The 27,691-nt window shown below is 36.2% G+C and overlaps 2 protein-coding genes across 3 annotated transcripts; both read right to left on the reverse strand.

Annotated features, from left to right (window-relative positions):
* Positions 1–3,163: 3,163 nt before the first annotated feature.
* On the reverse strand, positions 3,164–8,957 carry LOC113768498 (probable tRNA N6-adenosine threonylcarbamoyltransferase). Of its 2 annotated transcripts, none has more exons than XM_027312884.1 (5): positions 8,794–8,957; positions 7,124–7,554; positions 6,277–6,411; positions 3,850–4,005; positions 3,164–3,696 (listed from the first exon to the last, which is right to left on the reverse strand). In XM_027312884.1, exons 2-5 carry the CDS (start codon positions 7,550–7,552, stop codon positions 3,358–3,360), a joined length of 1,059 nt encoding a protein of 352 aa, XP_027168685.1. In that variant the 5' UTR covers positions 7,553–7,554; positions 8,794–8,957; the 3' UTR covers positions 3,164–3,357. The 2 variants fall into 2 exon arrangements, with proteins under 2 accessions (XP_027168685.1, XP_027168684.1); XM_027312883.1 differs by having other exon boundaries at positions 7,124–7,596.
* A 5,124-nt stretch (positions 8,958–14,081) lies between these two features.
* On the reverse strand, positions 14,082–26,897 carry LOC113768618 (probable cyclic nucleotide-gated ion channel 20, chloroplastic). Its single transcript, XM_027313050.1, has 13 exons — positions 26,685–26,897; positions 24,469–24,988; positions 22,838–23,029; positions 21,993–22,091; positions 21,200–21,337; positions 20,315–20,563; positions 19,265–19,537; positions 18,104–18,249; positions 17,041–17,118; positions 16,426–16,555; positions 16,017–16,263; positions 15,079–15,241; positions 14,082–14,473 (listed from the first exon to the last, which is right to left on the reverse strand). The coding sequence occupies exons 2-13, from the start codon at positions 24,970–24,972 to the stop codon at positions 14,347–14,349; spliced, it is 2,346 nt and encodes a 781-aa protein (XP_027168851.1). The 5' UTR covers positions 24,973–24,988; positions 26,685–26,897; the 3' UTR covers positions 14,082–14,346.
* Between the last annotated feature and the right edge of the window lie 794 nt (positions 26,898–27,691).

A 27,691-nucleotide genomic window follows, 5' to 3' on the forward strand; every position in this document is an offset into this window, starting at 1 on the left:
TGCCGTCCGGGCCTCCAACAACAATCTCCCTGTCACGGTGGTCCTGGAGTGTGAGAATAAAGACGGCCATGAGTTCAAAGTCAATGTGGGTGGGACCAAAACAATGACAGATTGGATAGCTTTTTCGTTAACATCAATTTAATTTAAGGCCACCACACCACTGTTGTATTGTATGACTCAGAAGTTGGGAGATTTAATTCGACAATAACGTACAATAAAACAATTAATAATCCATCCGTGTGTACCTCAGATATTTCAATACCCCTTCCCCCCACCCTTTTTTTTCTCCCTCCGTCTCGTAAAAAAATAGGCTCATTTTCCTTTTATATCTATCCCAAATTATACGTCCATTTCCATTTTTAAAGAGTCAGTTAGTTTGTTGTTTTACTAATAATCCATCCGTGTCTCTTATTTTGAATGAATGGTCTAATATTCATAAGGGGTATTTGAGGAAAGCAAGAATAAAAATAATTATTGTAACTATATTAACTAAATTTCTTAATCTGCGTGGAAAAAGAAGTAGACTTATATATTTTTATGCGACGGAGGGAGTAACTAATAACAATAATCGGGGTTTCTTGCTATGTAAGATAAAAACACGTACGTATTCTTTCTTAAAGCCAAGGAAGTGGATGGGTTCCATCAATCTCGGGAAGAAAATTGGCGTTGGGGGCCATACTAATTAATCTCATTGTGCCCACATCAAATGTGGAATAGTCCATATTCACACAAAGTTTTTTTTTTTGGCTGTTTTGGTACATGCTTGATGATGATTTTCGCATTCTCCTTTAATCCAAAGTGTTATGGTTGGGTTGAGTAAAACCAACAACAATTACACTTGGATTGAGGGTTTTTAAAAATTGGTTGAAGTTGTAATTCATTCTTCAGAAGGGAATTGCACATTGATTATGCTGCTGGATTTTAAAACCATTGATTCATTCGAGTGAAATGAATACAGTTAAAGAATCAAATCCATCTTAAAACCTTAATAATCATATGATGGCTAGAAGTCTGTGATTTTGAATGTCGACATGGTGCTCAAGTTCTTGAATCCTATAGCATATAATTGGGATGGCAAAATAAATTTAGGCTGAAGGCTAGGTGAAAGCCTTCAATTTCTGCCAATGACCACCACTGCAGTGTTAGTTATAGTCTGTCCAACATTTTTAAGTTCACATTCTAGCATGTTTTAATTTTCTATTGCTAGCTAAATAAAAAAAAAAACTTTAAAAAAAAGAAAGAAGGAAAAGGGTCCTTCAATTTGGTGGGTCCTATTTCTTTTGAATTTTTCTATATAATTGGCATGGTGTAATTAGGAGAAATTTTATGTCGGTCCAATACTTGAAGTAATAGATAGAGGCACTAGCAAGAAAGAGAAATCCTAGGAAATTATAGGATTTCCTCGTGAGTTCTGAATTCTGATCAGTATTGATCAGCAGCAAGAAAGCATGTGATCATCTTTCTCGAATTGGAGGCAGCACATGTAACTGATCTTCAACTTCGCCCTAGGGAGCTTACAATGTGCAAAACAAGGAATTTGTACCTCAAATCTTGAGTGTGTTTGGATTGTAGATTATTTGGGATAATTTTTTTGAAAAAACACACTGCATCGCTTTTTTGACGTGATTCACGCGAGATAAAAAAATAATTGAAAAATATGTTGATGATGATACAAGGAAATGAATTCTGGCGAATAATCTACTATCCAAATGATTAGGTCGTATAATTTTACACGTCAAATAAGTAACAAAATACAACCATCATTTTTTTTTCACACAGTCTATGCATAAAAATACATAATTAATTTGTCGATTGGGTGGTTCAATCGGTAAAAACTCGTTTACCTTACGTAAGAGAATCTCGTATTCGAGTTTTGCTAGCGGTAATCTCTTATTAGTAGAATTATCTGTAAGAACCACCGTGAACGCCTGAAAAATGCACTAATGGATTCCTTTGGCATCAGAATGGGACGGCATTCCTCCCCTAAATTTTCACTTGTGTGCACTGAATGAGCCTAACTTGCGTCGACTGACCGAGCATACTAAATGAGAACAGACAATGTTGAGGATTTGATAAATAGCCAAGAAGGGGGAGCAACTCTAGTAGCACATACATATATATGAGGGCCATTTTCCCACCTAAGAAATAAAGTCATTGACCACTTTGCATTAAAGCTTACAGATAAATAGAATGGGCTATTCAATAGTCATTTCTACAGTCCAAGGCTTATCAGATAGCCTAATAACGACAGTGACTAATGCATTAATGACTTGAGGAAAAAGGGAAGAGAAAAGAACCCATCAAAATGTCAATCTTTTTCAAGTTGTCAAAAATAGATTGGAAAGGGCACCAACCCAATCCTATGAGCTTGAGCTATCAGTGTATATCTTGGTCTACTTGTGAATTCCCAAGCTGTTTGATTCGGCTTACTTAGCAAGAAAACATATTTATTCACTTACTTCCCCATCATTATTTGGAGTGAAGTTTCAATTTTGCGTAGTGAGAAGGCATCTCATCAGCAGCGACCATTCTCTGGGTAATTTTCTCTTCATTGTGTTGGAGTAATATAATGTCAATATGCTCTCTTTTGAGTCATTAACCAAAATTTTACTTCTTTTTTTAGTAGCGGAAGAATGAGATTTAGGAAATAGGGAGCTAGATAGGGAAATTGAATATAAAATCTTATTTGAAATATTAAGATTTCAATAACTTAACAGATTCAGATTTGCTATTATCATTTGGTAAAATAAAAAAAAAACATATTCAGATTTCAAATTTCAAACTTCATTTTTGTCAAACACTGCCTAAGACTTCTAATTTTTAGAGACTAAGCCTTTACTTAAATAGTTGTACTTAATCGTTAATCATTAACAAAATAAGTTACATCCACTTGAGAATGATATGCTTAACAATATTCATTACGTTCAATTTCAAGTGTAATAAGCAGATGCCAACTAAAAAGCAATAAAGAGAAAGCAAAGTCATACCAAAACCCAAAAAAAAAGAAGACCAAATCAAAGGGCTAAAAGATTCATTACTTAGATATCAATTTTCATTTATCATTGTGGTAAGTTTCGATTTATTAATTTTCCCTTGTTCGTGAACTTAAAAAGCTTTTGAATGGCAAAAATGTCAATCTACACCTTAAGTTGCTTTTTTATAATTTTTTTTTTTTGTCATTGCTGCTAATGAAGGAGCATAATACATCATCAAACAGGCCCCATAGCTTGCCTCTCTTGACTTCTACAATGAGTTCACTATGAAACCAAGAAATGCAGATCGTTAAACTCTTTACACTTCTAATGGAAAAAACTGCAGAATGGTAGCATAACAGAGATAAGCAGCATCAGACCAATCTCAAGGCATGTGGGAATTTGCCTTGGATGACTCCTTTCCCCTCCAATTAGCTAGCACCTCATCAGTTCTAAACCTCTGTGTGAAAGTTGATTCCTCAAGAGGAGTTGATGTGCCATAAGCATAAGCTAAGAGGCCTGTGTAAGCAATCATTGCTCCGTTGTCAACGCAGTACCTTTCATCTGTTGCAAATAATTTCCCGCCCCTCTCAGAGCACATTATGCGCATCATCTCCTGCAAACGCTCATTGCAACCCACACCACCAACAATCAACACATCCTTCTTGTCGCAGTGTGCCATTGCACGTTCTGTAATCTCCACAAGCATTGCAAACAGTGTCTCCTGAAAGAGTTCCAAAAACATGAGATGCTCTGACAGGCATTTCCTTTCCTGATGTGGAGTAAATTAGCCATACCAATCGCACAATTTTCCACTCATATAAGATGAAAATTTGCAGAAAAGAAAAAAAAATGCAGAAAAGTCCTAGCTGATTACCTGAAGGGAATAACACAAATCAGCTGGTGTGCATTCATTGTCTTTAAGCTTCTCCCCTGCAGTGCTCTCAATATAGCTCAATATTCCACTAAATGAAACATCCATTCCTTTTACAACATAAGGAAGGTCTATAAATTTTTCTCCTTTCTTAGCAAGCTGAAAAAAGCAATAGAAATTCAGTACCACTAACAGCAGTTTGTCTTAATTGAAGCATATTTGTTATACAAAATCAATCAGAGGAAATATTTGAACTTCATCGTCTACATGGAAGAATAAACAAAGCTTAGTAGTAATATTAAAAATATCCATGTGTATGAGAAGTTCAACGCTTACTCACATCACAACAGAAACATAAGAACAAGTAAATATGAAGATCAAATTAACACATAAAGAATTAGTAAGATCCAATGACAGTTCACTTTCCCGAATCAGCAATGCCGCCTGAAGGGTTTAGCTCATGCTTATCACTTTTGGAAAACAACTTTTGTCAAAGTCACTAAAAGTGAAAGTCACTTGAAAAATCAACCAAATTAGTGGTCTCTCAACTAAAGACCAAGAATTACGCTATACCTTGATTGATGAAGATGTAAAGTGCAGAGCGAGAGAGAAAGCAGAAAAAAGAAGACAGGAAAATGGTTCATACTGTAAACTGCTAAGCTAACCCAGTACTATTTAGCTCCTCAGATAATCAAAGAGTAGTTGAATCACGTCAGTGCCTAAAGGTGAATCATTTATAAAAGTTCAGTGGCTTACTAGTTTAAGACCTTGTTTGGTAAATATGTGACATTTGGAAACTATTCCGTCTCATCTCATTTTGACAATACTTAGGGTGGAGGACAATGGCTCTTTCAGGTGCTTGTTGACGACTGATGGAAGAACAAATATCTGGCAAACAGACTTCCAGCAGAAGGATGATCCTATATATACTTCAACAATCCATGATTTGAAAGACTTCATTTATGATTTCAGAAATTGTGAAATTGTAGCTGCCTCAGACGGAAACTCCAACAACTCCAGTTGAAATTCTTAATGTGACTGACTTAGTTCCTGTTGAAAACGCCCTTTGGATTTGAGAATACATGGCTTGAAGTGGAATAAAGTTTACGACGGAGAAGATGTAAACATGGACTAGCTTATAAAAAAGCTAAGACAGCTGGAAAGAGCGGCAGGTTAGTAAAGGCTGGAGGAGCCAAGAAGTCACAGGTGAGATGGGAATAGTTGCAGCAGCTAAGTAGGCTAGAGGCAGGAATAAGCGAGCTTCGTCGCTAAAATATTATCAACCTAGTTCTTCCACAGGGTTACTAATGATCAGAAGAGGAGCAACTATTGCAACCAAGCTGTTAATTGATGAGGAAAAAATGACCAATGATATTTGCATGTAACCAGAGGGTTGTGGGGTTTCACGAAAAACTTTCATTAGGAATAGTAAATGAAGCTATTGAACTAGCTAGAAGAGAAAGAAAAACTAGAAGCTATCAAGAATCCTGGAACCCGGAGGTGCAAAGGCTCCGAAGGCAAGAAGTAACTTGCTGGAAGAGGAACTACTTGTGCCAACACATGCAATGTGGAGCAGCTTAGTTATGAAGGTAGCAACAAGCACACAGATTCTTAGTACTTCTAATGAAGTAACATTTAAGAGATTCCAACAATATTGAATATGTGAAGACTTATGGAACTCAAAAAAATTACATACTTAAGAAAATTCATTTGAGACCTTACATATACATGAAAGAGAAATATGTGCACTTGAATCAAACCAGAATACTTTCCAAAAGAAGATATTCACGTTAAGGTCATGATAAGGATCTCATTTTGAAACCCTGGATCAAGTAACAAGTAAAATGTGAGCATAAAACAACATCAACTAATGATCTTACGAAAGGTTTGAAAAAGCCCATCCTTTGCCAAGTCAAATTAAAAGCCAGGAAAGATAATGACATCCATAATAGAAGCCCATATGAATTCAAAGGAGTGAGGTACTTCATTTTTGCTGCCCATTGTTCAGAGTCCAGCAATAGAGATTTCAAGCCATAGAACTTCAGAATTTTATTTCCAAAGAGCAACCAAGTATAAAAAGACCAAGCCTGGTTACACCATCAACTTTAAATGCCGCTTCTGAATATTACTATGCTATTTCAGAAGACAGTCAAGTAGTTTTCTGGAAGGGAAAAAATATTGCCTTTAACAAATTGTGGGCTTTGAAATCAACTTTGTAGCTACAGCCAGAGCTATTAAAAAAAAAAAGGCTCCAGTTCTTGAATTTTCGACTCTGATTTGGTTGATTGCTCAACTCTTTTCATGAATGCTAATTTATCCAGGTTTAGGTTTACCAGCTTATGCAATTTGGCTATTGCATCATACTCTATTATCAAGTTCCAATAGTCTTTTCATCCCAAAGCCATTGGTACATCGTTATTTAACAAATACCTGCTCAATGTTGTAACCAGGGCTAGGATCATTGGACAACTTCAGCACTCTTGCAAATCTATCCAAACAATTTCCAACTGCAATATCTATCGTTTCACCAAAAATCCTGTACCTTCCTTCGCTGTATGCAATAACCTGCAAGGATCATTAACATTATTACTGGGTAAGACAATATTGTCAGGTTCGATAACTGCAAGCTAAAAAGTAAGAAAACAAGTCAGCATTGAAAAAGCAGTTCTCACACATACGAGGCTCAGAATGGAAGACACTATGTTCCAATGCTACCATGTGTTTTGTCTTTTGTATCTTATATTTACCTTGAATTTTTATAAAAATTAGATTTTTACAGCAACACACAAATAGGTATTAGATAAACTATGCTATTATTTTAAAAAATCACTGTAGCTTGCAGTAGATCAGGCATTTTATCATTTCCAAAAAAAATGCAAGAACACAAATTGACACCTACATTCTGTACGTAATACATGCAAAAGCAAGAGAAAATTAAATGACTCAATTAGCTTAGGATACTGCAATTTGCAACATTGAACAGGAGGTATAATAAAGATTATTGAATGGAGCTACGGCATAGTTTTCCTAACTAAACAAATTAATGAGGCCAATATGAACTTTGCCTCTCATAATTCAAAATTCACTCTATAATTAGCACAGCATTCCCTTTTATTGTTTCAACAATAAATTCACCAAAAGGACCAATAGATTAAGTATAGCTACACAAAAGTGATATCTTGGTAAAAGACAGTTAGTTAACATGTAAACACATTGGACAATCATATATATACCAGCATATTGTAACTAATATAGAAGAAAACAAGCAGATAAGTACCTGAGTATTGCCTCCACTAACATAGAGTACAACTGGGTCATCTGCTCCGGTAACAATGCGACCCATTTCAATATGGGCAACACAATGGTTGACTGCCACTATAGGTTTGTTCCAAAGTTGGGACAGAATACGGACAACCACAGCAGAGACCTGGAGAGGAGCTCCCATTCCTGGGCCTTTAGTGTAACAAAGGCAATCAACAGCATCAGGAGTAATTTTAGCAGATTCCAAGGCAGACTTTATAAGAGGAAGGACATGTTGCAAGTGGTGTTGAGCTGTTTCCCTTGGTAAAAAGCCTTGACCTGGTGGTGTAATGTAAGTGTGACGCGGATTGGATAAAATTGTGCCATCAAGCATGACAACTCCAACACCAATTTTGTTTGCAGAACCCTCAAAACCTAGGGCTATGAGTGTCCTTTTGTCTTCCATCTCTAATTTACGACAGAAATTGTGATTGGGATGAGGTCCAGGGGCTGGCCGGCAGAAATAGAGACAATGCAAGGTAGAATGTATGTGTAATGCAAACCAGTAACAATGAAGAAATCAGATATCAAGGCAAAACAGAATGACAAGACATCACATACGCAAATACAGAGTGACGACAAATCAAATACAGAAGTAAATGCATCTACAGACATGCAACATGTAAATGTTCAATCAAAATGAAGATTGTAAATGAGAAATGCAATTGTGCATCGTCCAACAGTAAGATAAATTAGTTATGGGGCAGTTACATTTTTCTAACTACAAGGCCAAACAAAATAGTAGCTAAAGTACTGCAATACAGAAATCAAATTTTCACACAATCAATTCACTTTATGTTCAATCCCATATTCTCTTCTCCTCTAACAGGCTAGGCTACTGCTCAAGTCTTTAATTGATGTAAATGTGACAAACTATGACACTGTAATGTCATTAAGACCATATTGAAGCCAAGGCTTTGCAATCCTAGAACATATATAACTTTTGGGGTGCTGAGATGACAACCAAAACATCACTTGTGCAGCATCCACCACCTGAGCAATGCCCCGCCCCCAAAAAAACACTGCCTAGTTGATACAAACAACTCCTGGAAACATCCCGGGACTACCTAACATGTTCATCATACACTGGAATAAGGGCATCAGCTGCACTTAAAAAATGTACATCCCAACACATCGGATTAATGGCCTCGGCTCCTCTAGACAATGTACAACCCAATCCGTTAAACACCTCCTGGAAACATTCCACGACTACCTAACACGCTCATAACACACCAGAATAAGTGCCTCTGCTCCACTAAACAATGTACAGACCAACACACCAGATTAAGGGCCTCAACTCCTCTAAACAATGTACAAACCAACACAAAAGGATTTATAACCCGGACAAAGAATTGTAAACTCTAAGCCCTACAACCTTTTAAGGAGTGTATCAGAAAGCTCATCAGCACCAGACCACAAAACCAAGTATAGCACGAAAAATGATGTTACTAGCAGCTAGTGATTCTTTCTTCCTGTATAATTCCAAAATATTCCCAAAATACAAACAAAAACAAAAAAATTTAAATTTGGAATAACGTAAACAGGAACAGAAATCAAAATGATAACCTAAGAACAATAGAACTGCAGGTGGAAATCAAAATGATAACCTAAGAACAAAAATTCAGTAAATATGAATATTTCTCATACCAAATTCCAAATCCTTCCTTATTATCTTGAAGAGAGTTTGTTTTTCCGTTATTGGGTGGCCGTTGTGGTGGTGGTGGTGGGGGCGGCAGGCTGCTACTGTGGGGTTTGGCGGGAGAGGTGAGAAGCTTTCCGTGGAAGAAAGAATATACGATGACGTTTAGGTATTATTGATTGGGAATTGCCTGGAGAAGGGGGTTAACGAGTCACACCTCAATACGATGACGTTTAGGTTTTATGTTTTCAAAAAGAGCAAATGGTGCAAAATGTCATCAAACTGTCACCTTTACCGCTTCTCGTCAATTAACCTTTTTCTTAACCAAAAATATTAAGGATTAACTTTTTATATACTGAATGTATTTAAAAAAATTATTCAAATATTAATTAACTTTTTTGTAGCAAAAAAATGTTACTCAATTCTTTAATACGTGATCTATTAGTCATTTCGTTAATGGTTACAAGAAAGTCATTCACATAACTTGATCATTGAAGGGTAAAAATGTCTCAAAATTGCCCTCGTAACATGTAGTCCCTTGCAAACTCTGAAGGTGATCCAATACGTCGCACCCAGTTCCTTGCGTAGTTGGAATCATGACAAACTAATCTATACTCACCTGGCGCAAAGATCACACAAGATTTATTCTGATACCATCACAACGCAAACCCAAGAGTTGGTGTGAGGCCCCCACTTCTCCCTAAGGCAAACCCTAGGGTATCAGCGAGATGCTTGCCCAACTCTCGTCAGGACTCACACACTTATTCAAGCTTAAAAGGAATCCACAAGTCAATCATAGATTTAGAATTAAAGAAATTCTTCAGATATACAAGTCACAACTTCTAAAATTACCATTTATAATTACAAATCAAATCCCCAAATATAACAAAATTTACACTTCAGAAGTTTCCAATCTCATACACAAGATTTTACTAGTTTTGACCAAAAGTTGCTAGTCTAAATTCTTCAACGTTCACTTCCAAAACCTGTTAATGAAAACAAACTTGGGATGAGCTAACACTCAGTAAGGCCAAGAAAATTAAACAAGCAAACAAGTAGCATAGTTGAAAACAGCTTTAACATGAATTTTCATATAAGTGTACAAGTAGGAAATAAACACACATGGAAGGATACAAGTGCTCTCAAGAGTTATTTTCACGTCTCAACCGATTCAAGCCATCTGGGTTGACTCTCCGTCAACTCAAGTAGTATCATGACCGTAGCGCTCCACTTACTCCCTCCATCCAACATAACACCCACTCGGATCCGAAACCAAACATTCATATAGTGGCGATACTATTCGAGTATGCCAAGCGAGATTTCAAAAGATCAAACTATATCATTTCCCAAGGTTCACCAGACTTCTCGACCAAGCCCTTGCTGGCTCGAGTTACAAGGTTAGCCAATGGGTTAGGGTGTCCCCACCAGCATGATTTATCGATAAGACCACGTTTCAATCGACTTAAACTCGTTCATAGCACTGAGTCAGGATGAGCGGTACCTCCCACCCAAATAGAGTGTGATACATTCTGCCGCTCAATGCTCACGAGTTAAAAAACATTTTCAAGTACAAGTGCAAGTCATATATAATCATTTGACAATTATCATTCATTCACAAGAGAAAGAGGACGAGGGCGGTAAAGTACACCCTCACCTCGGCAAGTTCACGTATCATATAGTACTTGTACAACATCATTTCAATCATATTAGCATTGAACATGCACTTGACACTCACCGAAATCAAGAACGTAAAGCAAGAGCAAGGCAAGATTAAACGAGTTCCTCAGGATTCTCTTGATCACCTGAGACATGCACAATTACAAATCACCTAGATATTCAACTAAGATCTAGTAGTATTCTTGCTACCCTCACTCAAGAGATAATACGTTCAAATCGAAGACAATTATCACTTACTAACTTAATCCACGAGGGTAGTATTTGAAAATATCTAAGAATGCATTAATTCAAGTCAAGTCAAGTCCAAGATTCTCCAATTTGAGGGTTAAACAGATCTCTGAGTTTTGGTACGAAAATTGAAAAATATGAAAGATTATTTTCTTGTCAAAATTTCCTAGTTAAACGCCCAAGTACAAGTCTTGACTGCTTTAATTAAGATAATTTGTTAAAAGTGTAAAATTTTGAGGAAATGAGAGATACATTAGCGAGAGAAATTCAATAAAGATACATTTGAAGTCAAGGTAGTGAAAAAAAAAATCAAGGTAAGAGATTGGAAATTCGAGATTTTTAAAGTCCAAAAACCCGTTTCTATGCCTCAGGAATCTACTGAGATGAATAGTAACAGTAACTTTAAAAATTCGCAACTCAAGTTTCACAAGTCAAAAAAAATTATGAAAGTTATACCGTTGAAAAATAGATTTTTAGTACTACCACATCCCAGAAGACACTTTTTCAGAGATTCAAATCACAAGTAGGTCAAATATTCGATCCAAGTCAAAAATTCATTTCCTGAAGGAACAGGACATTCAAGCAGGATAACCTACTTTAAGGAGTCAGGGACAGTAGTACACATGGAGGAAAAACATGAAACTTTTACAGAACAAAGGCCCATGAGTCTAGTTTCAAATGCCGCTGACGACACCTCAATCAGATTTTTCTACACCAAGATATAAGTATTTTACTGAGACTGGTCAGTGAAATCCGAAAATCTGGAAACTCATTTTTTTTACTTGGAAAAACTCATTTTTTTTCTTTTAAAAATACAAGACTTTATTCAAACCACCCACACACTTAAGTATGACATTCATACCAACAATTAAAACTCTAGATCTATTTTCAAATGTAACAAATGGAACTCAATTTGGACCTTTCTACATCAAGATACAACATTTCAAAGAAAATTAATTTTTAGGACCTGTTTTTACGAAATTCCAATTCTGTCATACTTGACAGAGTTTAAGAATCTGATCATAACTAAAGTTACGCAACTCAAAATTTAGTGTGGTTTGCGGCGTTGAAAACTAGATTCAAAATGCTAAAAATCACTAGAAGGAACTATCATGAAATTCGTTTTGTAAGATAGACAAAATTGAGCTACAAACTGCAGCTTTGACTATTTCTCGGATGCAAGCAGTGAAGAATTTCAGTCATCTATACCGGTTCACTACGGCTCATAGGAAATGAGTTAGGGGTCGCATTTTATACCAACGGAAAGCTCTCAGAGTCTAGTTTCGGATGCCACAAACGGCATCGATTTCAACTCTCAGACAGAGAGTTATAACAAAAAATGTGAACACTGGTTGGGGTTTCCTGCTTAGAAAATTTCCAGAATTCAACCTCACTTTAACCCTATTTTAACACAACCAAACGGAAAGCTTTTTAGGAGATATTTCATACACATAACCACCAACATGTATCAAGTATTATTGCATCAAAATAACATAAAAAATTCGAAATTAACATGAAAGGTTCAACAAGACAAAAATCGGACAGCATATACTTTCCTTCCTCTAGCTTTCTTTCCAACTTTTCCAACTCAAACTATACCATATCTCATCGAAGCAAGTAACAAACAAGCAAATAAACACACAAAATCCTCAAGGCCTCTACCTACCAAGCCACCTCAAGTCCACTATCTAGTGTCAAGGTTCATAGAACCCATCAACAACCCAACTTAACTAGTTACAACTAACTAAAAACTAACCATAAGATGGAAGGAAAATAAGAGTTTTGAGAATTACCTTCCCTCACAAGAAATCAGGTTCTAAATCACCAAGAATCTCTCCCCCTTCAAGTCTCCTACTAAGCTTGAGGATGCTCCAAGAGAATAGGTTAGGTTAGAGCAAGATTTAGGGAGCAAAAGAAAGAAGATGAAGCTGAAATTTCCTTGGCAAATGAAGGAAGAAGATTTGGTCAAGTGAGGAGAAGAAGAGATTGTTTTTGTGAGTTTTTGTGGGGACGTATAGGCTGGAATGAAGCATAAGAAACTCTAACTAATTACTAGTGGTAGACAAGAATAATTTGAATTGGTTTCTCTAGACTCCACATAGAGAACAATCGGAAGTGCTAGTAAGTGGTATAGCATTTTTAATTTCTAATGGAAGACATAATAAGTAGTCATAATGAAAGTGCTAGTAAGTTATACTTTTATTGGTTCTAATGGCAACCAAAAACACGTGTGATAGTTCAATCCTCTTTTGGTTTCACGTAGGAGCTAATGCCATTCGTAGGAAATTTTGATTTCTAATAAGTACTAGTAGTTCCTTTTAGTTTCTCATTAGAATGGAAAATGTAATAAAATTTTGTTTCTTGCACATATTAGGCATTTACATGCATTCAAACAAATGTTTTCTATATAGTTTTTTAAAACAAATGCTAACTAATACCAAGATTTAATGGTGTAAGTGATACTATTTCTAAAATATTACCTGTTTATTTATATATATAAAAAATAATTAAACATGTAAAAGAATTTATCGGGTCCTTACGGTTGACTCGAATAACTTATGAGTTAAATCCACAAGTTCAAAATGGTTAATCCAAGTTTTTCAATAGCTCACGGACCTGAGTTTATAGACCATTTTTTTCCATTCTCCCACATCCAAGTGTGAGATAAGCCCTTCACAATGGAAGTGTTAGAGATTTATTTTAAGAAGAGATGCAAATGGGCAAACAACCTTGACCTGAAGGATTTTTTTCTTGATCAGGATTGATAAATTATTTTTGCGCAAATATAGCTCAAAAAATTTACTGGACAAGTTGTTTTATTGTTCTTCGACCCCTTTCTTCCAAAAACGATCAGGAACACTGCCATGCTAAGTGCCTCTCCGATGCAACGAGGAAAGTATTCTAATAGAACGGCTTACGACAACATATAGTTTCTGTGATCATCTAAGAAAATAAGAAATCGAACAAAACTATCTTCTTGAAGCAGATAGTTCAGAGTTCTTATTTCGAAGGATTGAAAAAAGGAGTTTATCCATGTCTGACCGACCAAGACTACGATTTTGAACTATAAAAGATTTTGAGCTATCTGCTACGGTAGCTTTTACCTCGGGTCTAATATTTTTCCAAGTAAAATCAAGAACAGATATGCAAACGTTCAAACGAGGAACACTTCCAAAGACCTCCAATATTGATTAGTGCAGTAGAAGTAAAAATGGATTCCAGGTTGGGTGACACTGTTTATTGATTGTCCCATGAGATCTTGGGCTAGGATACGTTTTTTTACAGCTCGAGACTTGGTTATCTTGGCAGGTTAGTTCCGTCCCCTAGGGAACCATGAAGCAACTAACACCTTATCTTATACTCCATCCTATGAGATTGACATATTGCAAGATTCTGACAACAGGTTCTTCTTTAACATTCGAGTCTGTAATAGCTGCACCTTCTTCTACTGCAGATTCTGATTCAATTGATATTACTTTCATATACTACAAAGAATGCTAGCAATGTTACAAACACCTAGATTGGTGCAGTTGACTAGCTAAATCGCCCTACAAGGCTACAAACATACAATCCTTTTTTTTTTTTCCAATTTTGGGTACCCTCCCTTTTCTGTAGTTATGCAATAAAACATAAACATACAGTAGAAAAGTTAATGGTCAGTGTCTTGAGGTATGATAATGTTCCGGGCTAAAGGAGTCTGCACGACTTTGTCGCTTCTTCCAATACCTCCATGCAACTTGAATGCGCCTCACAGCGAGGCCCCGCCAGTAAGGAGATTGATACCTGCAGTGATAGAATCACATCATGAATTTCTGACTTGTTAGGCTATAAAGGTCAACAGCCAGTGATGCAAATCTAACAAGTTTCTCTACTTAAGCTTTGGTAAAGTTGATCATCCTTGCAATTTTCAGTGCTGAAACTCTCATCTGAGGCACATTTGTACTCTTTTTCAAGAGTTAATATGTTCTAAACAGGATTTGAAGGTTCCGTTTATCCTGTTCTTGGTTCCATCGTTTAAATAAGGTTCAGATGTTCACAATGCAGCAGAATTCTCAGGCAGATGATCACAAAATATTACTGTGATTTGGGTAATGCATCCGGTAGGTAAACTAGGAGCAAGACCATTTGACTGTCCCAATTGAAAAGCTGCACTAGTTTTGACGAATCATGCATTTCACCACAGGGGTGCAATTTCTGATGAATTTGAAAAACAAGAACTGCTAAGAAAAAGAATAAGAGCTCTCAGACCCATTTCCTCAATTTCCACTTCCTTTTAAAAGGATTACAGATGGATATATGAGCGCTCAAATGAAGTTGTGCAAATCACCATACTGAATGATAATATTTTCTGGGAAAAATATAATGGGAGTGAGTATAACAGGGTTTACCTTATAGCACCTTGAACACGTGGGTTTCTTAAGAATCTTGAAAACATGGTAGTGACTTCTTGAAGATCTGCAGCTCTCAAAATGAAAGCCTCCACATTTGTTAAGCATGTTACTTCCCTATTGCTCACCGTATTGGGTCCTGGAATGCTGAGCTTTCTTCCATCTGAGAAGTAAAACCAAGATTACATAAACTACATCCTTTCTATTCCTGTTCAGGTTCATTCTAGCAAGAAAGCTAACCAAATGATCAGTTTGTCCAAACAAGTCCATATGGGTTGCAGAAACCTGCATTGTTTGGAAAACAGCCCATGGACGTGTTGGTCATTTCAAGGTTGAATTGCCATCTGGTTATGGTTAAAATAGGCCGAAAAGTTAGCCAAGGTAAAACCACATTAATCCTGTATCTCAGACTCATGCTTTTTTCATCCCAAATCCTGGTCTCTGACAATTCAAAGCATTAACATTATTTTGCTATCTACAGAAAATGAACGATGACATCTAAGATATTCCAACTCTCCTCCAAAAACATTTCTCTGCTATTACAGTTCAATCTACTAAAGCTATTACTATGCAAACAGATGAACATACTAACCATGTTTTTTACAGCATTTGGTCCAGTACATGTGAGAAAATTTGGTCTATAAAGTTGCAATTCCTCATTATATAAGTCTTTTCTGAAACCAATATATATGGTTTTATAAAAAAAGGTTGAAAAAGAAAAAAGGAGGAGTTTTAGGTTATGTGTCTAATGTGAGAACCTACAAAGGGCCCTCAAAAAAAGAAATAGCCAGGAAAATTTTAATCTAGGGTAAGATTATACAGAATAAATCCACAAGAAGAAATTCATGCTTTAAAGAGCCTAAAAGAACTTCCAACTGATCAGATGGAGATGTCTAACCAAGAGAGATATTAAGTGAAGATCAAGAAGTACAGAATACCTTTATTTACAGAAGAATGCTCAAGGCACCAAGTAAGAAGTTCTTCACCACTAACATCGCCTTCAGATAAGGGCACTGAGCTTCCATCCTCTCCAATGTTCACTATCTTCCCCCGGACTATAAAGACCATTTTATCAACAAGGCCACCACGGTACAAAATTTTGCTTCCTTTTATATAAGTTTTTTGCCTTAGCCTCTCACAGATGGCATCTAAGATGGGCTCCTCCATAAGGGTGAATATGCGGACCTGAAAATTTTATCAGAGCGGGAAAAAAAATTAACAGAGCTATATGGACCAACAATAATGAAAAAAACCAAATGCAATAAGCACGTTCTAAAGCAACTTCAACTCTAGATGGCTGAACAGCTAGTAACAAAGCTAATCAGAAATATGAACCTAAAACCTTACTTTCTTGACAAATTCAAAGAGATGACGCCGTATTGCCCTCTGGAGATCTTCAGGAAGATTCTCCAACAGCATTTCTTCATTCACACCTCTGGTAGCAGCCCAATTATAACGTTCTGCTTCTCGAACTTGCCTACACATTGAGAGCAGTATATAATGAGTTAGGATTCAACAAGAGAATATTGGGAACAACATCAACAAAAGCTGTGTGAAGGGTCATCTTGCATTGTCAACTACCATTCTGCCAAATGCCACAATTACAGAGGACCAATTGCAAAGAAGCAATACTATGTCAGACAAGCACAGACATGCAGAGAAGGGGAAAATAAAAGGAGAAACTTGGTCATTCTTAAATATTGTGCATGGCAAGATTTTCACCAATTGGAACTTAGAGAACATTGATTAATTTTGAGATGAGTCAATTTGAAAAAATACAGAACATGGCAAGAAAAAATATAAAAAAATATATATGCATTATATGCGTGTATACATGTATTTACAAGATGCTCAATTAAATTACATCGAGAAATACTTAGAAAGAATCAAAAGTTAGTAGTACATAAATAACTTATAAACAGAGACGCTGGAAGCTAGGCAAAGGTGGGAAAGAAGCAGCACCTTCTCAGTTCCACTGGCAAGCGCCGATGGCTCATCCACTGCTCAACATCACGACGTCTAAGAGACATTTCTAACCTCCTGAACATGCAAAGATTGGTTAAGCAACTACCCACTGCTTGTCAATACGAGATACAAGACATACACTTAACCTTTAAATGCCCATACCAAAAGAGAGACATCTTACTCTCTCCACCACCTTCTCCCCTCTTCAAACAATAAAAATCATAAATAAAGAAAACAAAGAAAAAGATTCACCAACAGATTTATCAAGAATTCAACAGTATAATGCTCAATAGAATAATTTAATTACTTAGTAGAGAATATGTTGGGTCCGTCGTGTTAGCTCATTCAAAAGTAAGGAGATACTGGCAGCATGTGCAACCACTTGCATTTGTATTTTGTAGTTTATAAAAGAAATTGAACAGGAAGAGTAATGTATTACAAAATAAGGAGTGGACATTGTTTTGATACTGACTAAAAAGGCAAGATAGACATCCAATTTGGGATGCAGAAAGGAGTAGAGGAGTATACTTCTATCCAAGAATGGAGGTCCTAGGACTACAACATCCTTGCTCAGCCTCTCTTTCCTCCTACTATTGCATTACCTCTCTAGTGTCACGTGTCACAAGTCTAGGGGAGCTTCAAATACTAAGATTGCTTGGAGTTGGACTACTTGTAAAATTGAAAAGAAGGTTCTTAAAGTCTGCACAAGGATAGATAACATAAAAAAAAGGGGGTCTGCCACAAGGACAGCTATCCCTTAAAGTTCTTGGAGTGAAGCAGTGGTCACAAGATTTCATATTCATAATGTGTGGCTGCCTAATTCTCATAGTGTCTCAAGTCAATTCTTTCAGCCGACCCCTGGAAGAAAGCAAAGACGAAGTTTAAACACGTCCACCGCACAATTCATTGTCAATGATTGATGGAAAATTTCTATCTTCATGTCTGTATTCATGAGTCTCATGAAACGTATGTATGGAAAAACTGTAAGAAAGTGGTTCCTTGAATACACACCAAACAAAATCCACTAAAAAATGCGTGTTATGCCAATAAAAAGTTCTACCTGCGACCGAGAGACTGGAGAAAGTTCTGCATATTTCCAATAAGCAAAGCAAATAACAGAAGACCCATTCCTATGATGGCCATTGTGAAAAGAACTTCCCAAACAAAATAACTCGGAATTAGATTCCCAGCCAGCGTACTTATTTGCTTCAAAAAGGAGCAGAACAGCCAAAAAAAAGTGTTAAAAGAATACAAATTTAAGAAACCCAGTTAACCATAATTACATTGTCAAAGGAATAATGGATCATTCATTCGGCATGAAAGCAATTGCATTAATCAATAGATCACAGTGATCTGTGAGCAATCATCCTAATGGTTCAACTTGGTCACAAAGCTTTTTTAAGGTTGCGGAGGAAATAATTGAAAAAATCGACAGCAGCAATGTAAAAGTACTAGATAACTAAATGGCATTTGAGTTGATGGCACCATACATCAGTACCAAAGACATCAGGACCTGGAGTTTGTCTATAGAAGAATCTCAAACCAAAAACTATCAATGATAATTTGGACAATGTGTTCAAATAGAGAGCTGATGTCCTCCTGGTTTGAAAAGCCCCTTGTTGGCCAACTTACAAATCCCATATCCCACGAAAAGAAGATAGATAAAAAGCATTAGTTGTAAATTTGATGTGTTGCACATTAATGACTATATGATGCTCATTGCAAACGGAAACAGTTAGTGACAGATTGGCATCACATACAGATCTGAGATTTCTATGCAGACTACATTTGAACACAAAAGTGTGAGGGGTAAGTCAAGGAACTTACCTCCCCCATCAAGAGATATGATGGACAACAGTAGATGAACATTACAGAAACAAGACAGTTATTTAGCAGTCTGTGAGACAGGGCCACATTCTTGTTTTCAATGTAAACAAACAAGAGTATTAGGAGAAAAACAAAGCACATACACTACCCAGGCAAGGAGTTCTGCAGTGATTGCTAATTGCATCTTTTAAATCACATGCAGTAGAAAATTTTAGAACATATGCACCAATTTTCCAAAAAGGATATGGTAATTTGTGTAGACAATCATCTAATTTGTTTCTCCATGGCATAGACATACAGAAAGAAAATCACAGGAGTTTAATTTTAAAGTGCGTAGTATAATGTATGACTTTACATGATTTGCAGTAATTCAGAAGAAAATGTTCAATGATACCTGGAAACCCCAAAACAGCGCGTATGTATATCTAGTGACAATGCTCTCTTTTGTGGTAAGGTTTACAGCTTGCTGGTAGATTCCAAAGGAGAAATTATCACCACTAAAACAAGCAGTTGCATTGTCATTGCTCTTCCAATGATTCCAATGATCCAGTGATGTTGGATCTGAAGTGAACTTACTATAATCATTACCATGGCCACAATCTATGAAATTCATACACCCCGGAACTCCAGAGTCATGACAGGCATCTCGAAGACACTGATTCACCCTCTGGAAACAATACATTATAAACAAACACATCAAACTGACCTCCAAATGGTAGCAATAGAGATAATACACTGTCCTACAACTTGCTTAACAATGCACAAAGACACATTCCAAAAGAAACATTGTGCACAAGGGGGGGGGGGGGGAGAGAGAGAGTAAAGTTAACATGTTACACATTCAAAATAGAAGGACAGAACCAAAAAAAAAAAGAGAAAAAAGAAAGTATTTGGTAGCAGCAAAGATGCTTTCTAAAGTTCATACTCTTAATGCTACCAAACTACGGATTTCCTTGCCTCCTCTTCTCTGTCTGGACTATCAGCCTTGCAACAAACTCCAATTGAGTGTACTTTGAAATGTTGACTAATATTAAGGAGTCAAAAATATGCATCACAAGACTCGCAAAGGACCTTGTCACTACAAAACTTATCTAAATTTTCTGCTGCGAAAAAGTTCTTCAAACAAACTGAATGTTTCTCCTAACATCTTAAGAAAGTCAAAATAGCAATCAGTAGTACTTCTTTTATACTGTCATGATAATCTTTAAATTGGAAAAAGTATGTGATACTGAAATTTGAAGCTAAGAAATGAAAGTATGATCAGGACCGTGCTGCATTAGTTTAGTAGAAAGTACAAGGAAGTTTAAGAAGTTACACCATTTAATTAACTAGATGAGCGATATTAGCTTAGCCATCATGAGATTACTGGATCAAATGCTTCATAGTGATAAAGGAACTTGAAAATTCAGAAAATCAAATCAAGAAACCTATTGTTTTCACCAACCTGCAAGCCAAAGAGATACCAGCATGATCCCACCACATGGCTAGCCAACACAAATATTAGAAGATTTATAACAAAATTTGCCCAAGCTGTCTCAAAAACAAAGCCGCTTGGTGACTGACCCGCCAACAAAGGTAGAAATCTAAACAACCTTGGAATGTACTGAACCAGGATTACTACCCGCAGAAGGTTCTTTGCATAATTTGCACCACTTGATGCGAGGGAAGCTGGTAAGATCAACAATATGATGATCTGCACAGTAAATAATGATTGATTAGAACTCCAACACAATAAAGGAATAAAAAACAAGGAGTTTGGCAAGATTAATCGCCAAAGCATTTACCAAAATGTGATTCAAATGTAAGTACAAATCCATATAGAAAAGATGAAATTGGTTTCAACCACCTAAGGAATTGGACTTTTTTAATCCGTTTCCACAGCCTTCCGACCCTCCAACTGCCTGGTCCAGGGTTGGAATCCCAGACCTGGAAGCTGGGAGGACTCTAAGAGTCCATATTTGAGTTCATGTCTTCATGAAAGTCCAGATTTAAGTTGTTTTACTAAGTTTGTGACTTATTCTTCCGTCCATGCAGGACTGGATGCTCGATGTCAAATTAAAACTTTATTTCAAATTAGCTGTTAGAGAGAAGAGGATCATCCTTTTTACATGCCCCCAGACATGTGGCCTGGATCCTTTTCTCCAGGCCTCAGCACTTGCTCAAATTATGGTGCGTGGGTGGAGGTGAGAATAGGAGCCATAAAAACTGCATGTGCTCATAGCTCGTAGATTACCACCTTATAAAACAGAAAAGACTATGGATGAAAAGAAATTGAAAAGACACAACACTGTAATGCAGGAAAGAGGAGTTTGGGGAGATGAATTCTTACTTGAGGGAGTGGCAATACTACAAAGAAGTCAATAATGAAGTATCCAGAGAGATAATGAATCGCTATCTTTTTTGGATGGTCAACTAGATCTCCAGCTCCCACCACTCTGGATTCAGGAGCAACATACGCAAGCCTGAACTGCAAAACCAAGCCTTCAAGACATCATATCAAATGCTACCTATGAAATACATGACAAGAAAATAATGCGCACACATGTGCTTGTGTGTAATGCATATATGTGTGTGTGTAGGTGCATGTAAATGTACCACTGGTAAAAGTTATTCTTTGAACTGCAAGACTCTACTTATTTATGTATCACTAAGTGTTGCACCATGAATACCACCTGGAACAATGAATAGTCACACAAAGTGAAAGGGTAGTGAATCCAACCTGCTCTTCCTGGCTTAAATGACAACTTTACCTTCATAGTGCTTCCCTCTACACTTAATCTTTTACTTGAAACACATAATCTCATAAGGTCTCGCAAAGCATGATTTTCGATGAATTTTATACTGTTTTTTGTTTCTTTCCTTTTAAGGCTAGAAATTATTTTGCTTTCCATCTCAGCTAATTAAGGCCACCTTACTACTGGGGCTTTTAACTTGGCATCTAGTCTAAGGAAATGACATGACTGTCTAGATTTTGGTAACTGAGTACAACTTCATAGATCCATTTTCTTTATTATACTATATATTTCATACCTGCCTCTAATAGTGAATGAGCTTCTGATCAAAACCAAGTTAATGATTATAAAATTATTTACATCATGAACCATTCTATGCAACATAGTTACCTGAAGAAGCATGTGAATTAAGTAAATCAAATCAGTCATACTCCTGAAAACCACCATCGTAGTAGTCATGGGCCAGTTGAGTACTATACACTTGTTATCCTGGTTCCAAAAGGGAAAGAAGTCAATTGCAGGAAAATCTTGTTCAGTTGATGAACAGAAAGTAGCAGCTTTTGAGTTTATTATGCTATCCAATTGATAAGACATTCTCATCCCTCCATTGTTCACTATTCTCCTTTTTGAACAAAGACCCAACTAACAATCTTTTTAGAGCACTATCAGATACTGTCCAAACTACTATGTTATACTTTATGAAATCCTTCACATTATAGAGACGTTCACTGAAATGCAAATTCCTCATTAATGCATGTTGATACCTTGTCCAACCCATCCAACCTGAATGCCCCACTATTTTTTCCAAGCTGAACAGCAAGTCTAGTTGTAAATGTTCTACGACCTGACTGATGATTCTGTCTCATAGCCTCCAATATAAAATCCACTATTGGGTTAATCTATTTCATTTTCTGAAAAGGTCCCCTCCCACTCTATATGCTCTTATCCTTGACTGAGTAAATTCCCTTTTCTGGTTGTGAGGAGGGGGTGAAGAAAAATTATATCACTAAGTGGAAACTGTAAACTAAAATATAAATGCAAGTGAGAAAATTCTTCTGATTGTGGCCAGTATTTCTTCAATGAATAGCCACTTGTTGACATAACCTAATATATGGCAACCATGAATTTGATAATGCTCTGGGTAAAACCTATATGCACACTTATAATTTTGCAAAAGAAGAAATTCACAAAAGGTATATCTTACCACATTTAAAAATAGTAAATTCAAAGTATACCTGCTGCACATGTAGCAGAAAGAAGAACAATGGATCCAGGAAAATGGCAAACAAGCAAGAAATTGCGAAGAACTTGTTCCACCGCTGAACAACTTTTGCATGAGGATTCATTACCGGCGGAATATAAGAACAGATGAAAGATGAAATTTTCTTTGCCCAGCCTGTTGCATCTCCACGGAGCATATTATGGAACTGCAGATGTGCAGCAGGAGAACTGTATGAGTACATCAAGAAACTTGAATTCCAAACATTTCACAGTAACACGTAGGGATGTGAACCCCAGGACATAAGAATGAGCTGAGTTTAAAATTAAACTATTTTTACAACTTTGAAAACCAATAAAAATAAAAGTGCCATCAATCAGCCTTGCAGCTCCACCGAACAATTATGAAAGATAGAAGCACAACACATACAAAGGGCTTAAGCATAGTAACTGTTCAATACCCCAATGAACAGAAAGAATTATAGCCCGTGCCACTAAAATCTAAGTTTCACCCCCTACAAATTAGGTGTATAAGCGTGGAATACTCATAAAGAATCACCTAACAACAGTAATAGTAAAATGTAAGCCAACACGTCAAATGTCTGTTGTATTTGACAAAACTACAATTGCAGCAAATAGAAGATAACACATCAAACAATGACAACTATAGCAAATCTGCATTTACTTAATATGATACATTATAAAAGAAGGTGCTTCCTTATCATAGAGGTTACCACAATAACCAAACAACACAAAGCAAGCAGAACTACTAGCCATAAATGCAGAATTGCAACAAGAGACTTACTCTTCTTTTACCAACTTAATCTTTTAGATGAAATGGTAATCTAACCAAAAGTTTAAGTTCAAAGTAAAGTAATTATTCATGCACTCTAATACACATTCCAACAAGAAGGCTAGATACTATAAATTAGGTCGAGCATGAGCAAACATTTCAAAGAGGATAAGAATATAAACCAAAAACATTGCCTATTTGAAATCAAAACTGACCCACTACTTCATATAGCAGTTTTAATTGTAACATAGAGAAAATAATCCATTTAGCTATCCACTATCTGCGACCAGTTATTCTACTATAGAATTCGCTAAAAAAAGTTAAAATCCATTTCAGTTTGAAAATGATTAGAAAGAATAATTTAGCTGGAAAAGAGCTCTAACTGCAGACGAAAGCTGGAAATATGAAAAAGAATGCAAAGAAGGTATTAGGGAATGGATGCACTGCAAGAGGCCAAGAACCCTCATGCTCATCCAGATATACATAGTTATGGTCTTTAGAAAAGGTTTTTGACAGAAATCAAACATAGAAAAGGTTGAAAATGATAGAATGCCAGATTGCAGCTTTGTAGAAAAGTAGATTAATGAATTAAAGACAAGCTCATCCAAACTTCCTCAGAGAAAACAACAAAGTTTTTCAGGGTTGAACAGTAAGTACACCAATAATGTGGCAAAAAATTTACTCTTTGATGGGTATACAATTGAAAATTGAATTGCAAGTGCAGAGCTGGAATTAAAACTCAACACTATGTCACCGAAAACTTTTTCTGACTTCAGATTTAAAGCAGTCCAAAAGAACTTATCATCATTGTCCAATTGCTAGAGAAAAACCCAATCTTATGGCAGTTAATGATACCTTTTGTTCCAATGACTCAGATGATTTGGACTTCGCCTGTGGCCCTTTAACACGGTAGTAGCTTGGGCATGTTGTGCAGTAAGGATCATGGCACATTCCCAGTTGCCCGGACTTCAGAAGATGGTCATTTTTCCCAGCATGGTCTTTATCTGACCGAACATTCTGGTCCACGCCATTCAATGAGGGATATCTTTCTACTGCAGTCTCAGTAGTTTTGTTCCCTAACAACCCTTGTGTACGCCGAAACACATTACTGTTCTTATGACCAACATATAAAGGACCACTCATCTGTCCATAAGGTGTTTGCTTTTCATTTCTCAAAGGACCAGTATAACCTACAAAACTGTTTTCGCTGTCATAGTAATCTACAGAGTTCATGGGGATAGACATGGATGCACTCCTTGTCCCAGATGTAAACCTTCTGAACTGAGAGTCATATTGCTCATCAACAGGCGAGTCCATGGAAGATAGCATTGGTGTCACATCCCTTTCAGATGCAGCCATTTCTTAAAAACTCCTCCTGTAGAATATAATAAAAGCGATTTACTATATTCTTGTACCAACAATAATCTATGTTTGTGCACTTTTGAACTATAAAGAAACAAAATCAATAACAATTGGCAATCTATTTATACATAACAATGATTATCAATTCTGTATCAATAAAGATACAACTCCAATAACCCTGGAAAAAATCAATTTCCATTTTCCCCTGCAAAAAACTTTCCAATCAACCAGGAATCCTGATGAAACTTTTTTTTTAAGGCTTCTACTGCATTAAATCCTTTACAACCAACTTAGTTGAAATCAATCAGGAAACAACGTATAGAATGCTCAATGTCCAGAAGCTTTTGACATCATCTTTTACAACTTATCCCAGATTTTTTTCTTCCTTGATTCAAAAACCCCCAATCTAAGAAATACCAATTTACTGCTAGCCACAAATAAAAGAAAAGATTTTGCTGTTAACTTGATTCATAAGCCAGGAAAAAAAAAGTTCACTTTGTTACAATCCTACTAGTGCTGAACTATCACATTGCCAGTAGGATCATAATGTCTTCTATATTTTTTCAATCATTTACATTCAGGTCTTTGCTTTAAATGATGATTCAACTTTAAATCTCTATAGGATATGATATTACTTATCTATGAAAACATGTGAACTGAACAAACTTCTAGTTTGGGCTTATTAGTCAAAAATAAACACTGTTTTTTTTTTCTTAATACAAGAGAAATCTGGCCCGATTCAAGTATAAAGCATTATATTAGGCTAGTTTTTGATTGATGCCTTTGAAAATGCTGCTATCATGTAATAATTGGAAAAAGTCTGAAGCTTCAGTAACCCATCTGGATTATTTATTTTTTCTTCATTTTGATCTTGTTTCCCAAATCCACACCTGATACCTCCATTCTAAAACAAAATCATGCACATTCTATACATTTTACATCGAAATGCCTGAAAAGATGATTGAAAGTTACTTGCAATGAAGCGATATAACCTCAATGATTGAATGCTCGAACAAAAGACCAAAACTTTCTCTGGGATGATAACCCTGATTATCACTGGATATTCATCTGTAATACAATTTACCATATTTAATAACATTGATTGCAGCTTAAATTCTGTTTATGAAAATTGAAACGTTATGGCCCTTTTGGAATCATTTAGTGCACTAGCTGTTGAGAAGACTAAAATCCCTTTCTGATTGAATCGTCTAACACGTAAGACATAAAACCTCCTTTTGTGGTCCTTTGAAATTTCCAGTTGGATTAATTTCTTTTACCAGATGAACTTGCCACAGCTTAGTAATTCAGTAGATAGACAACTCTCTGTACTACTTGAACAACATCTTCTTATTTTTATTTTCTCACTCAACAAAGCAATTCTTCCATGTAATCATTTCGGAGCATTCAAGTTTATGTAAACAGAAAGAGTTCCTAATCATATTCTCCTAAGAACAACCCCAGAGGGGGGGAGGAGTTTCTTGATCATCAGAAGCATAACCGACGCACAAAAAAAAGCATAAAATAAAAATTGTGCCAATGCAAACGAGTTAGTATCATCCATGAACACACCAAACACAGAAACAAAACCCAACACGGCTCAAAATCCAAACATGAGACTTTCCACGAGCAGAAAACAGGCAAAGAATAAGTAAGCTAAAAAGCAGAGAAGAAGAAAGTGGGACAAAAATAAAAAACCATTCAAGACAAACCTGAAACTGAAGCTGAATTATGAGTAGTATATAGTGATCAGCATTCAGCCAAAAACTTAGCAAAGCTTTTGAATGATTCAAAAGAAATAAAAAATGAAAAGCGGTCAGTTGTCAAGTAGTTGGAGTTATAATAAGATAAAGGCAGGGAAGAAGAAGATAACTGGAAGGACCAAGACTGAAGCATGAAAGGAAGAAAAGTAGAAAAAGGGGAAAGACAGGAGACAGGATGGAAAGAAAAGTTGTTGGGTTTGAACTTTGACGAATTAAACGCACTGACTTGGAAAGAGCAGCACTGCGGCTGCGGGGTCTAAAGGCCTGTTTGGCAATGAATTCAGCCCGGAAATATGCAAAAGAGGCTGCACCAGTGTATAATAAGCATAACATAGCAAGATAAGTACAAAAATTTGCTACAGCATCCTTATCTTGATACACTTATAACATGTAAAATTTCAAGTGTCTATGTTATGTGAAGGGGCTAAGAGTATGGTCGGATTGCACAAGAAATTTTAAGAGTTAAGACTATGGTCGAATTAATTGTACTAAAACAATTAATGAGGAATAGATGCACTTAACATGGTCATAAGTTTTTGAACTTTCTATCCTCTTTTTGTTCACCTGTGGTTGATTTTGATTTTCGGGTTCATAGAGATTAAAAAAAAATGAAAGATGTAAATATGGAAATCTTTTGTGTGATATTCCCATTACAGTTTGGAGAGGAGGTACTTTATAGTGATTTTAAGTTGTGTTTTGAAAGTTTTATACCATTTAATTGCGTGATAGTTACAATTTTAATTACTAAATGTAAATAATATATGTCTATCTTATGAATAGAGTGCCAAAATTTAAGGGTTATGCAGCATTTACGCTAGAATTAACTTAAATTACTGAATAAAACTTTTTATATTATAGTATGGGAAGGTTTTAATGTTGTTTTGTAACTATCAAAGCGATGAAATGTTTCAAATTTAACCAATTTGTTAAGAAATAATCATTTATAACAAATAGAA

The sequence above is a fragment of the Coffea eugenioides genome, chromosome 4 (assembly GCF_003713205.1).
Source record: "Coffea eugenioides isolate CCC68of chromosome 4, Ceug_1.0, whole genome shotgun sequence".
NCBI classification, from domain to species: domain Eukaryota; kingdom Viridiplantae; phylum Streptophyta; class Magnoliopsida; order Gentianales; family Rubiaceae; genus Coffea; species Coffea eugenioides.